The following is a 12,994-nucleotide window of genomic DNA, read 5'->3' as shown; positions in this document are numbered from 1 at the left end:
GCTGATAAAAAAGGCTGCCTCTGTTCTGGGGACTCCTCTGGAACCTCTGGAGATCATTGTGGAAAGAAGGATTCTTCATAAATGAAGAATATTATGGAGGCCGCACTTGCCCTTTACTCTTCTTCAGTCATCCTTTTTTGAAAGTGAACCAAAGTCATGGACTAAACTTCTTGGATGAGCAGCATCCAGGAAGTTCAGTCCATGACTTTAGCGGACACGTGGTAATTTCCTACATACTACTTGCATGCCTGGGCAGGGATGGATCCATTAGTAAAATACCTTTAATTGGTATGAAACACCCAATCTCCTTTTGGATGGAAGTGCAGGTTTGGCACATCAGGGTAAAAAAAACTCCACTTGAACATCTTGACAATGTGTATCCACAATGACAACCTTTGTTAAGCATTAATGTTTGTCACAGTCAGTCAGTCATACTCTCTTGTCTTAGGATGACAAGAGAGTATAATTGTATATTGTAGGTGTCCACATATTATAAAATCATGTAATCCTTTAAATTAGGAAATTAGAGGATTAGCCCCATTTAAGCTTCATGAAATTTTACAATTATTTCCCAATAAAAGTTGCACTTTATTTGGTGGGACATTATACTGTCAAACCCTCAAGAATCAGTGAGCTGCATTTTCTTGGTTTTTTAGTCTTTTTATGCTGAGGATTATCTGTCATTTACAGTTCTCTCTCAGAACTTCACCTACTGGATAACTTTGTGTCAACCGCACCCTATTGTCATTTTGTGTGACATCATGTCACACTTAAAGAACCTATTTAGCAATACCCACACACAAGTGCAAATGTTGAAACCCATTTACGTAGTTCTGGTGAAACAGATAGACAGTTCTCCATTCCCGTACAGGAAGTGGTTGCAACTGTTTCCTGTCGCGTTCATGTCTTTTTCTACACTGGTTGGTTTAGGTAGCTTGTTTCTGAGTTTGACTGCCTGTGTCTGTGCTGTTTTTTTTTTCAAAATGGTTTACAACACAGAAATATGTTCTCACCAAAACTGACACACTAAATAGGAGGATTTATTCAACCACCAACCACGTTATCTACATGCAGAGGTTAGATTTAATTGAAAGGGTCTGAAACTAAAACCAAAGCATGTGTGCTCAGGGAAAATATCCTGCTATTGTTATTTCATATTTAAAAGCTGTTCATTTAAAGTCAGATTCACTTTAAAAGGCTGATTATCACATTATTTTATTGTTTTAAACTGGCAATCTCATTTTTTATCAGTGTCAGTTTTATTTTAACAAATACATAAAACCACACACACCGATAATAAATTAAAACACACAACAGCTTAAATGAGCACAAACAAAACTGCATCTAAAATTAATTTCTTTTCCAGGCCGTTGAACTGCCCGACTTCTCATCAGCTCGTGGCTCAGACTGTAAAATCAAAATGGGAAGCTTCTAAAGCAGGCTGAAGGAAACGAGTTATATGGAATAACAGTTTTTTACTGCAGCCAAATGGTTCATTTGGCAGCAGCTGATAGATAAAAAAAAAACCTTGTCAGGTGTAGAGTGGTTGAACAAAATAACAATGTGAAAGTCCTTAAATGATGAAGAGGAGCCATCAAACCATAAAAACCATTTGCTTGTTTCTCAACAGTTCCCACTTTAGGCAGTGTTTGTATTTGGTTAATACAGACCAACTTCACATCTATGTCATCTATAATTTTCTGTATTAAGTACAGTCAGAACAACTCTGCTTATTTTCCCCTAAAAAAAACAAAAACCTTTTTCTGATTGTACCTATGATTCTAGCTTTTACAATTAAAGGATGAGATGACTCAAATGCAGAATCAATTGGCACGCAAGCAGGGAACCCTCAAAAACAAGCATGGCAAAGCAAACCCAAAGGCACTGCAGAAGAAAGAACAACAAGGAAAGAACAGGAACTGATCTAAAGGGCAGGGGGTGGTGGCTGCCAGCATATAGTCACCAAGAGAAAGTCAAGACTAACGAAAACAAAGCAGGCAGAAAAAGACTATGAAACTGTGGAGGATACATAGCAAAAACTGCAATGTTCACACCCAAAAAAGGCTAAATGACTCAAGAAAATCTAAGGACCTAACTTGACTTAAATATTTTAAGATGATACAAATCTGGTCTGTATTATTAATGTACTATATCAATAAGTAGTTCTTAAGCTGCTTAATTTCTTAATGCCCCAAAACATAATATCCACCTAATGATTAAACGTAAAGAGTTTACTAAAAGCTTTTGGATTCAATACTCTTGAAAATGGTAAATTGTTTTACAATAATTATAAAAACAAATTGACAAATTTTACCAAACATCTGAGTAACATTCACTACTTTTAGTATCAATGCTGGATTAAGCAGCCAAAAACAGACAAATGAAAGTATAGAGAAAAAAGCTTTGCCTGGATCACCCATAAAGAATAAGACTCTGTCCTATGAAATACAGATCCATGACTGCTAATATTACACTAATTTAAAATTATTCAGAACAAATAACCCTCTACATTGTTCACAGATTTAAAAGCCAATAAAATGATCTTTAATCCATCCTAAAAATTTTAGACAATTTCTTACGGTAATGGGATAAAGTGGGGGTGGACTTTCTCAGACGTTTGTCTTAAATCGATCACATTTAAACTGAGGATTTTACTGTATATATACAGTTTGTTCCAGGGTATTACTTTTCATTATGACTGGAAATATTAAGAGGGTCTGTCCAGGTTTCTCCTCCAGTGTTTAACCCAAATCACTACCAGTTGGTGATGAGGTGACAGCTCTACCCCTTTCTTCACCAGAGTGTCCAAGATGCAGTTTAATGCCACAGGTCTGATAATACAATTACAAAATCAGATTTAATTATATTATCAGACCAAGCCACCAGTGGCATGGTACAAAGTACACATATGGAAGACGTTATGCTCAAACATGGTGTTTGTTATAGACCTCTCCGTGCCTACGGGACCAGATGAAGTGCTGTTTGGTGCATAAGCAGAACCAGAGCCTTGCCTCGTGCGACTAGAAGAGACAACTCTTTCTGTCACTGGGGAAATCTCCAACATCCAGTTTCTCAGCTGGGGATTGCAATTATCCTCACTACGGCCTAATGATTGTCTCCCTGGGCAACTCTGGAAGAGTAGATGGTCCAGCCCATCTCAAGGAGAGGGGAAACTATATCTAGCTGGATTTTCTCAACCATACTCAAAAACTCCAGCTTCTGCCCGATTAGTAAAATTCCCTGAACCCAAAGCAAAACCGAAATGTTGGCAATCAGTGCATCGAGGCCCTAGGCCTCATCTACCACCCGGCTTAAGCTGCACCTGCTCTCATAGTTCTTCCCACACATAGGCTGCCTCCTTATGCTTCTTTGGGTTACTTTGGGGGGGGCAGCATAGCCTCTAAGATTACTCAAATACTCAACACCCTCCACCACATTAAGGTGAGGATTCAACAGAAAGTCTGCTGGATAGACTTGTTAAATCTGAATAAATCGTGAGCTTAAACTGGGAACAACTGGCTCAGGGCCCCGTTGAGAAAATCTTCAGGTTACACCCTCAGGAGAGTTTCTCTTGTGTTTCACAAAAGGTTGGGGAGATGTATGAATGGTCCATGTATAATACTTCTAATGCATATGGGACTTCCAGGAGCTGCTGCCTGAAAGTTATTCACACCTATTGTGTTGTCAACCAGAGGACACCAGTGGTGATGGAAGCTGTCAAGCTGATGAAGACAAAATAGATGACAGGTACCCACGAACCATAAGCACTGCAGCTTCTGTGGTCACAGAAGAAAAGATTTGGGCTCAGAAGCAGTTTAGAGGGGCTACTTGGAACAAAGAGTTCGACAATTCAGAAAGGCAAAGCAGGTAGCATCCAAGACTGTGTTTAGTTTGTGAGGGGAACTGCAGACCTGGAATGAGGATATTATTGGCCTATGGAAGAAAACATAAAAGGACCTCCTCAATATGGTCCTTGGGTCCTCAAAGGAAAAGGAAAGTCAGAGGTCACCAAGGTAGTTAAAAACTTTGAGTGGGACAAGAGTCCACTCAGGTTTTAAAATAAATTATCGGTGTGTACTGAGAAGCATTAACCAATTGGATATGAATGAGCTAATGTATGTATAGTTAATTACCTTAAATTATTAAATCCAAACAAAAAACCTGTTTTAAATAAGTAAATTTCTTATCCTACATCTGCCACAGTGAGACTGTGCTGTGTCCACCTTACAAGCTGAGCACATCGGAGGCAGCTCTCTATTTGAAGAAATGCTTGATCAACTCAGCTTCCTCCTGAAGTTTCATTTTTCATTCTCCTCAACCTTCACCTATCTGCTTTCTTTTCTAATTCCTCACTTCTCCTTCAGTGAGCTTGTGTGACAAACAGATTAATGGCACAGTCTTATCCGTCATGGCCACATTCCAGCTTGACAAAGTGATCCGTTCAGAGATTACAGACGCAGACAACAGAAAGAGAACCATTAATGAGGCTGTAGAGGGATCATCACTGTGTGTACGACAGAGAAAAAAAAAAACTGGCATCGTTTCCGAAGTAATCTCGTCTTACTTTGATAGGGTTGGCATGTTCCATTCAGCGGTACAGAGAGACAGCTCATCTTTAATGAGGCTCTGGCTTTCAGATTAAATGGTTTCTTGGAAAACTCCAGCATTTCAAAAAGTTCTGTTATCTAAAATAAAGTTTGTTTAATGAGTCACACTTTAATCAGAAATCACTCACAGAAGCAGCAATTCATCTCTTGCAAGGAAAAAGCATTAAAGTCCACATATTATCATATTTTAGAGCCAAAAAACATAAATGAAACCTAAATATATCCTAATTGGCCTTTCCATTGTTTTTGTAAAAGGGATTTTAAAATTATCTTTTCAGACACAGAAAGGGCCTTTTGAGTTGCAACCCCAAGCTGGTTATGCATTTTCATATATGGATGATGAGGAATGCCTCTGCATAGTCTGCCAGCCTCACAGGGTAATGTTGCAAAAGATTGTGTTCTGGACCAAAACACCTATATAACAGTAATATGTCAGATACAGGGGTTGGACAATGAAACTGAAACACCTGTTAGTGTGGAACGTTTCAAGGCTAAATTGGACCAGCCTGGTAGCCAGTCTTCATTGATTGCACATTGTACCAGTAAGAGCAGAGTGTGAAGGTTCAATTAGCAGGGTAAGAGCACAGTTTTGCTCAAAATACTGAAATGCACACAACATTATGGGTGACATACCAGAGTTCAAAAGAGGACAAATTGTTGGTGCACGTCTTGCTGGCGCATCTGTGACCAAGACAGCAAGTCTTTGTGATGTATCAAGAGCCACGGTATCCAGGGTAATGTCAGCATACCACCAAGAAGGATGAACCACATCCAACAGGATTAACTGTGGACGCAAGAGGAAGCTGTCTGAAAGGGATGTTCGGGTGTTAACCCGGATTGTATCCAAAAAACATAAAACCACGGCTGCCCAAATCACGGCAGAATTAAATGTGTATCTCAACTCTCCTGTTTCCACCAGAACTGTCCATCAGGAGCTCCACAGGGTCAATATACACGGCCGGGCTGCTATAGCCAAACCTTTGGTCACTCATGCCAATGCCAAACATCGGTTTCAATGGTGCAAGGAGCGCAAATCTTGGGCTGTGGACAATGTGAAACATGTATTGTTCTCTGATGAGTCCACCTTTACTGTTTTCCCCACATCCGGGAGAGTTACGGTGTGGAGAAGCCCCAAAGAAGCGTACCACCCAGACTGTTGCATGCCCAGAGTGAAGCATGGGGGTGGATCAGTGATGGTTTGGGCTGCCATATCATGGCATTCCCTTGGCCCAATACTTGTGCTAGATGGGCGCGTCACTGCCAAGGACTATCGAACCATTCTTGAGGACCATGTGCATCCAATGGTTCAAACATTGTATCCTGAAGGCGGTGCCGTGTATCAGGATGACAATGCACCAATACACACAGTAAGACTGGTGAAAGATTGGTTTGATGAACATGAAAGTGAAGTTGAACATCTCCCATGGCCTGCACAGTCACCAGATCTAAATATTATTGAGCCACTTTGGGGTGTTTTGGAGGAGCGAGTCAGGAAACGTTTTCCTCCACCAGTATCACGTAGTGACCTGGCCACTATCCTGCAAGAAGAATGGCTTAAAATCACTCTGACCACTGTGCAGGACTTGTATATGTCATTCCCAAGATGAATTGACGCTGTATTGGCCGCAAAAGGAGGCCCTACACCATACTAATAAATTAGTGTGGTCTAAAACCAGGTGTTTCAGTTTCATTGTCCAACCCCTGTAGATTTGGCTGCTCATTGGCAGCACAGAAAAAGCTTATAGTGAGCATTTTTACCACAAAGAATATTTATCTTCAGCTTCAATGCATAATTGCTTTAGTAATATTTTGCCTTACTGGTACAATAACAATAAAAAATATAATTTGCTTGCCGCATAATGTGTTCCCTCTTTTTTCCTGAAAACATTCAAATGTGACTAAGGCATTATGCTATGAGGCTAATGTTATGTAGGAAAGGTGGAAGATCTTCATGGAAGTAAAGAAATTTCTACACACACTTCAAAAACAGTCTTGGTGTTGGGTGCAGCTTTTACCCCTGGATAAATAAACAATTGGAATCATGGATTTAAGTGAAGCAACAACCCAAATCCAAGACAAGAGGACACAATAGAGTATGTGGAACAGTTACGACAGATCACTTAATCAGGGAGTTGACAGGTAGACCAAGGCAACCTCAGGTGTTGTTTGTGAGCATAAAATTTCTTATCAAAGAAAATGCATTGTTTTACTGGTTTTCTCTTTTTGTGTGTCCTCTGTCAGTGCAAAACATCTGCAGATGTCTGCAGTTCACCTGTACATTACACAAAAGAAAACTTCTGCTTTTAAATGCAAGACAAAACAAGGAACCCAAAGAAATGTGGTTTTACTGTGATAACGTTTTTAGATTTTATAAATGACTCCTGTTTTTTGCCTGAATTATTTAAAGTCTTGTTTTATCTGGTTTACTGTCCCTATTACATGTTAACACTTATCCCATTGCAGCAGGCGAAGTGCACACAGGAATAGTTCTAAAATGCCAAAATCTGTATAGCAAAAAACACAGTTTCAGAAGTATGACAATGTGAGAAAGACAAGAGGAAGTGACAAGTATACTCCAATAATGAGGTAAATGATGTTCAAAGTCATTTAGCATTGTTATTACTGGAGAAACAAAAGGAGATCATCAGCTTACTTCTTTCTTTCAGCAAGCACCATGCTCCTTCTGCTTAGAAAGAGAAAGTCTTCAGAGGCTAAACTGGTTAAAAATGTTCAAATTCATGATGCACAGGACATCTACAGTGTCTAAAGCATGCGTGTTCACATTTTGTCACATTCTTATTAATTAGGTGGCATCTCAAGGCAGTACTAAAGGTTGCACCGGATTTTATTTGGGGGTATCGGAATGAAGGGTGCTGAATACAAATGCACGCAACACGTTTCATTGTAAATCCTAATCTGCACTATTTTGCACAATGTCTAAACCACTTCTATTGTGGACCTAATTCACGTGAAACTCGTGTTATTTATAAATGCAGACGTGCAGACAAGATATTCGTTGTGATAATGTGGCTCACATCCTGGCTGATGTTTTGCTCACCCTTGCATTGTGCAGCCTGACCTAACCTGATCTAATCCACAGAGTCAGTTCTGCTTTGGTTGACAAGGTGTCGACTGTTCATCCGTTTGCGCGACAGCAGCTCCCCAGCAGCGCGCCGCCCAGACTGAACTTGCAGCGAGACGGAGCGGTTCGCAGGGAGGACTCTCTGGCGGACGAGATTTATCACTTGGAGAAACTGACGATACGGAAGCTTAAATATCTCACAAGCAGCGAGTTTTTTTGTTTTTGTTTGTTTTTTTTAAATCTTGCACCGGGCACAGCAGGGTTCTGGAGCGCTGCTTTGACGCACATCAAAAAAGGAGAGGCGAGTGTGGGCGCATCTGCCTGCCACCACCATGTCCACGGCCTCAGTAGCAGATGTGAGATTAGAGAATAAAGAAGACAGCCATAGCCGGAGTGACCCAGGTAAAACAGACTGAATAGTGAACAAAAAGATGACTGTTTTTAGACTCCAACGTTTTGGATTTATAGCAGACTATATGAGTGGTTTTGACACTTAGGTGTTAGTTTCTTTTTCCCTAGGCTTCTTGCTCGCACGTTTCACTCTAAAATGCCAATTTTAGAAATTGCATGTGCTGTCCAGTAACCTCTAAAGCACTTAATCTACCTGTATTAGAATTTCAAGAAAGAAAGACAGGAAAAAAGAAAGAAAGAAAGAAAGAAAGAAAGAGGAAGTGTAAAAGGAGTATGAAAATGATGCACAGTCAGCCATCCTTTACAAAATTTCAGTCACATTCTACATACAACCCATAGACTTTATAATTTTATCTGAAGAATGTCTTTGTGTTGCATAAATGCATGTGATGAGGTAATACTGAAAGTCAACATGGGAGTAGGCCTGTTTTATCCAGTTCTCCCATTTTACGTTCAGATCTGTGGTAGAAAATATGTGCATGTTCTCGGTTTGTTTCCAACCGTCCTTTCTTTTCAGTTGTTTTCTGACAATAAATTTGGTTTCTCTTGTGATCAGTTCCAACAGATCCTGGGACTTTCTGTCTTCATACCTCCTACACCTTTTTCAAACTAAAACCACAAATTTCTGTGCTTAATTGGGATTTTATGTCATGGACCAATATCGAAACAAAGTAGAGCATAGCTGTGAGGTGCGAAGAGAAGATTACATGTTTTTGGTTTTGCATAGTTTTATAAATAAAGATGTTTAAAAAAAAATGCTTGCAGTTATATTTGGCCCCTTTGCTCTGATATGCCTAAAGGACATCCAGGGCACCCTGTTACCTCCAGAAATCATCTAGTTATTAAATAGGTGTCTGAATGTGTAATGTTATAGGAGTATATGTCCAGCTGTTCTGTGAAGGCCTCAGAGGTTTGTTAGAGAACATTAGTTAAAAAACAGCATCATGAAAACAAGTGGTGGAGAATCTTAAAGCAATAATTTTGGACGAGCTGCAGATCTCTACAGTTCAGACAAGACAAATATTCATTGTGTACCTAACAAATCTGACCTTATGGAAGAGTGATGTTTGCAGTTTGCTACAAGCCATATGAGGGGCACAGCAAAGATGTGGAAGAAGATGAGATTAGAGCAAAGTAAAAATTTCTGACCTATGTGTTCAACACAATCTGTGGAGGAAACTAACACCCCACATCACCTTAAAAACACCACTTCCATGGTGAAACATGGTGGTGGCAGCATTTTGCTGTGGGGTATATGTTTCTTCAGCAGGGATAGGGAAGCTGGTCAGAGTTGACAGGAAGATGGAAGAAGCTAAATACGGGATAGTTCTGGAAGAAAACCTGGCAGAGGCTACAAGGGACTTGACACTGGGGTGGAGGTTGACCTTCAAGTAGGACAACCATCCTAAACAGCCAGAGCTACAATAAAATAGTTTAGATCAAAGTATTTTATGTGTTAGAATGTACATCTATCCATCCAATCTGAGAGATAAGAATGAACAAAAGTATTCTCTTGTTAACAATTTTGACATTACAAATGAAGTCAGTCAGAACTAATTCTGTCCCATTCCTCCATCGTCTCCATGAAAACCAGTTTATAGTTTCTCACAGTAAACAAGATGACTGGCTTCTACCGTCATAGATCCTGCTGTGATGTCACTCTGTTTACCGTTCACTAGCTTGTTTCATGATGAAGTCATGCAGTAGGTGGATCATCATAGCATATGCCAGAGCAGTCTGCTGAGTACCGTGCTGTTCTGTAGGACAGCCAGTTGTTTAGGTTCCAGATGGCCTGAGAGTTTCCACCAACCTTAGGGGCCCTGATTTACACTTCCTGCTTTGATACAGTTGCTGTCGATGTAGCGTGCAAGAGGGTTCTGTAAGGGGGGCTGTGTTTTGTTACTGCTGTGCAGCCCTACAGAGTTTCAGTGCTGATAGCTGTGGAATTGCCACCCCGTTTTCCTCTACAGTGCTTCCTTGTTAGTTTTTGACCATGTTTCACCCTGAAAGGATGTTGTACAGATGATGAATCATCATTCATCTTAGCATTTCACAGCTATCTAACATTTGAGTGATTTAACATTAGCAGCGTGCAACATGCCCATCCCAGAAGCTGTATTTCTTGTACAGAGTTTAGTTCCTTACCAGCTGACTTCAACTTTCTGCTTCAGGTCGTGCACATGCTCAGTGCACACCGAGGCCCCTGCCGACTGTGGGCAGCCAAAGGATCATCCAGGGTAACGGGACCAGTGTGGGCACAGTCATTTCCCTGAAGTGCCCAGCTAAACACAAGCTGGTGGGCAAAGATCTGAAGTGTATCATGGGCACCAACAGCACCCAATGGGTGGGGGAGACCTTCTGTCAGCGTAAGTGGAAACAGAGAAGTTAAAACCAAGACATAACGTGGCAGCTGCTGCCGAAGAAAAACGACTATTAATTACCTGAAGATAAAACCTACAACATTAAATGTGAAGTTACATGATAATACCCAGATTTACTAGACAAAAAAACTGAATTAAATCTAATTTGTGTTACAACTCCTTTAAAAGCAGGACAGTTGTTTCTGGATTAAGGTCAGCATTGATTATGTTGTATGCTGAATTATCAGAGGAGATAAGAAGACTTTTAACATCACACTGAAAATAAAATTTAAAACCTGCTCTTAGTTTATTTTACCGCTTTATAAGCACAAACACAGACTGAAAATGCTTTTAAGCCTGTGGGTCTCTGTGGACCACAGCTGTCACAGACTAGTGATGCGTATGCATTTGTACCAGACGGTATCTTCAGACCTAAGACAGGCTGGTGGAACATGTAACATTATTACCATTCTTGTACTGATGGTAAAGTAAATTTCCATGTGCACAAAACAAACAAAAACAGATAAATCGACTCAATCTTTTGTCATGCTCCAGCTCTGTCCCCCTATGAGAACTATGGTTTCCGTGTGGCCGTCCTGGCATCCATCATAAGCTCGGGAATAATCCTGCTCATGTCTGTGGCCTTCATCACCTGCTGTTTGCTTGAGTGCACTGAAGAGGATAAAAACAAAAAGGAAGGAAGGTGAGGGGATTTATGGACATTTCATTAAATCTCGCTATAATAAATGTGTGTGAGTGGTCAACAAAATGCACTTTGTATAAGTTTGTCACATTACAACCACAAAGTCGTTGTTATTAGTTGTGATTTTAGATGATAGAGCAAAACAATGAACACTTAACTGTTATGAGGAAGGAAAATAATATTTTTTTTTCTGCAAAAAAAAAAAAAATCTGAAAAGTTGCATGCATTTATATTCAGCTCCTTCCTACGCCACGCATCCTCCTTAGGATGCGTGGCGTAGCAGTAGAGCATGCGCCCCATATCTCGAAGCTATAGTCCTTAACACAGCTATCCTGGGTTTGATTCCTGACCTTGAGACCTTTGTTGCATACATATTCCTCTTTTCTCTATCTGCCCATTTCCTGTCTGGTAACTTTCAAAAAAGAGCATAGTGCCAAAAAAAGTTAAATAATAAAAAAAATGTAATAGCAGCAGCTGATAATGGTATACATAAACACGGCTGACTTTCTAGGAAATAAATATATTTTTCTCCCATACCCAATTTAGCCAACCTGGGGGTAGTATCACTGCATTGTTCTGTATGTTTTTGGCTCAATTAAACTTCTGCTTTGCACGATCTTTGAATTGGTCCACAGTTTCTCCAGTAGATATAATAGAGTATTTTTGAGGACCTTTTTGAGAACACTTATAATAAGTTGGGGTGGCCCACAAGAGCAGTTTCTCTCAACAGTTTCAATTCATTTTCATTGCCAGGGAGCCTAATGGTCCTCGCTTGGAGGGTCAGAACCAGCGCCAGGAGGACAGCACGTCAGGTTACAGTCATAAAGGTCGGAACAACAACAATAACAACGCAGAGAAGATGGTGCTGCCTTGGTGGGAAACTGCAAACCCAGCCCTGTGTGACAACATTCAGCCTTGCAGGTATAGGTACAGTTTTAATTTAAATAAATTAAAATGTATTCTGATTTGCTTGGCAGCATAAAAAAAACATGAGTATCTCAACCTTCACAGATGTCAGCAGCAGTACACCTACTGCCCTCCTCTGCCTCCACTTACTGCTCTTCCTGGACAGGACTATGATCAGCCTCTCTTACCCCAAAACCTGCCCACTTATCCACCTGATTACACAGGACCTGCTCTCTCGTCCTGTCAAGCTGCCAACTCCGGATTGGTCCACTCCTCAGCGGCTGGGTCGGGACTGGTGTGGCAGTATGGGGGACAACACTGCAATATATCTGAAGTCAAGCCAGCAATCACAAGGAATATAAACACAAACAGTAATATGAACCCCAAGGAGGTTTCCATCAGGATCCTATCAGTGTGAGGATACATTGCTGACAGAGTAAATATGAAATCTTATTTGATGTGTAACACCTTCAGCTCAGATTTTGAGTGAAATGACTTAACCATGTTTTGTGAAAGAAAAACAGCTGAATGCCTGTGGTGCTATATCTATTTATAGACACTGATCTTAAAGGCATATAACTTGCGCCGTTAATCAAATTGTGAAACTACACTGCACCCTGGCGGAAACTAGGAGCCAATGCATCTTTAGTACACCTGCCATGCTATGGACGTAAACTCCTGACATTGAATGAAGAAAAAAAAAGATTTATGCTTGATAAAAAAAAAAAAACTCTCTTACACTAAAGGTTAAGGTGATTACTGGAAAAAGTCTCAATAAACTGGAACCAGCTTTTGATGTGGTGTGTTTCTTAATGGCTGCAGCCAACATGTAAATAACGCTTTAAATAAATTCAATTCTATTAAAAATGAGTAGTTCACTTAAGTATGTGGGGCTTTGATGGTATACTGGTATAAATCCCCCGGT

General features: G+C 40.3%; 1 protein-coding gene across 1 annotated transcript; it reads left to right on the top strand.

Moving 5' to 3' along the window:
- The first annotated feature begins 7,722 nt into the window (after nucleotides 1-7,722).
- LOC124876143 lies at nucleotides 7,723-12,863 on the top strand. Its single transcript, XM_047378674.1, has 5 exons — nucleotides 7,723-8,091; nucleotides 10,272-10,466; nucleotides 11,016-11,163; nucleotides 11,917-12,084; nucleotides 12,175-12,863. Exons 1-5 carry the CDS (start codon nucleotides 8,022-8,024, stop codon nucleotides 12,485-12,487), a joined length of 894 nt encoding a protein of 297 aa, XP_047234630.1. The 5' UTR covers nucleotides 7,723-8,021; the 3' UTR covers nucleotides 12,488-12,863.
- Nucleotides 12,864-12,994: the final 131 nt, after the last annotated feature.

Source organism: Girardinichthys multiradiatus, chromosome 1 (assembly GCF_021462225.1).
Source record: "Girardinichthys multiradiatus isolate DD_20200921_A chromosome 1, DD_fGirMul_XY1, whole genome shotgun sequence".
NCBI lineage: Eukaryota > Metazoa > Chordata > Actinopteri > Cyprinodontiformes > Goodeidae > Girardinichthys > Girardinichthys multiradiatus.
The sequence above is the reverse complement of the archived record's forward strand: the minus strand, read 5'-3'. Positions and strand labels throughout refer to the sequence as shown.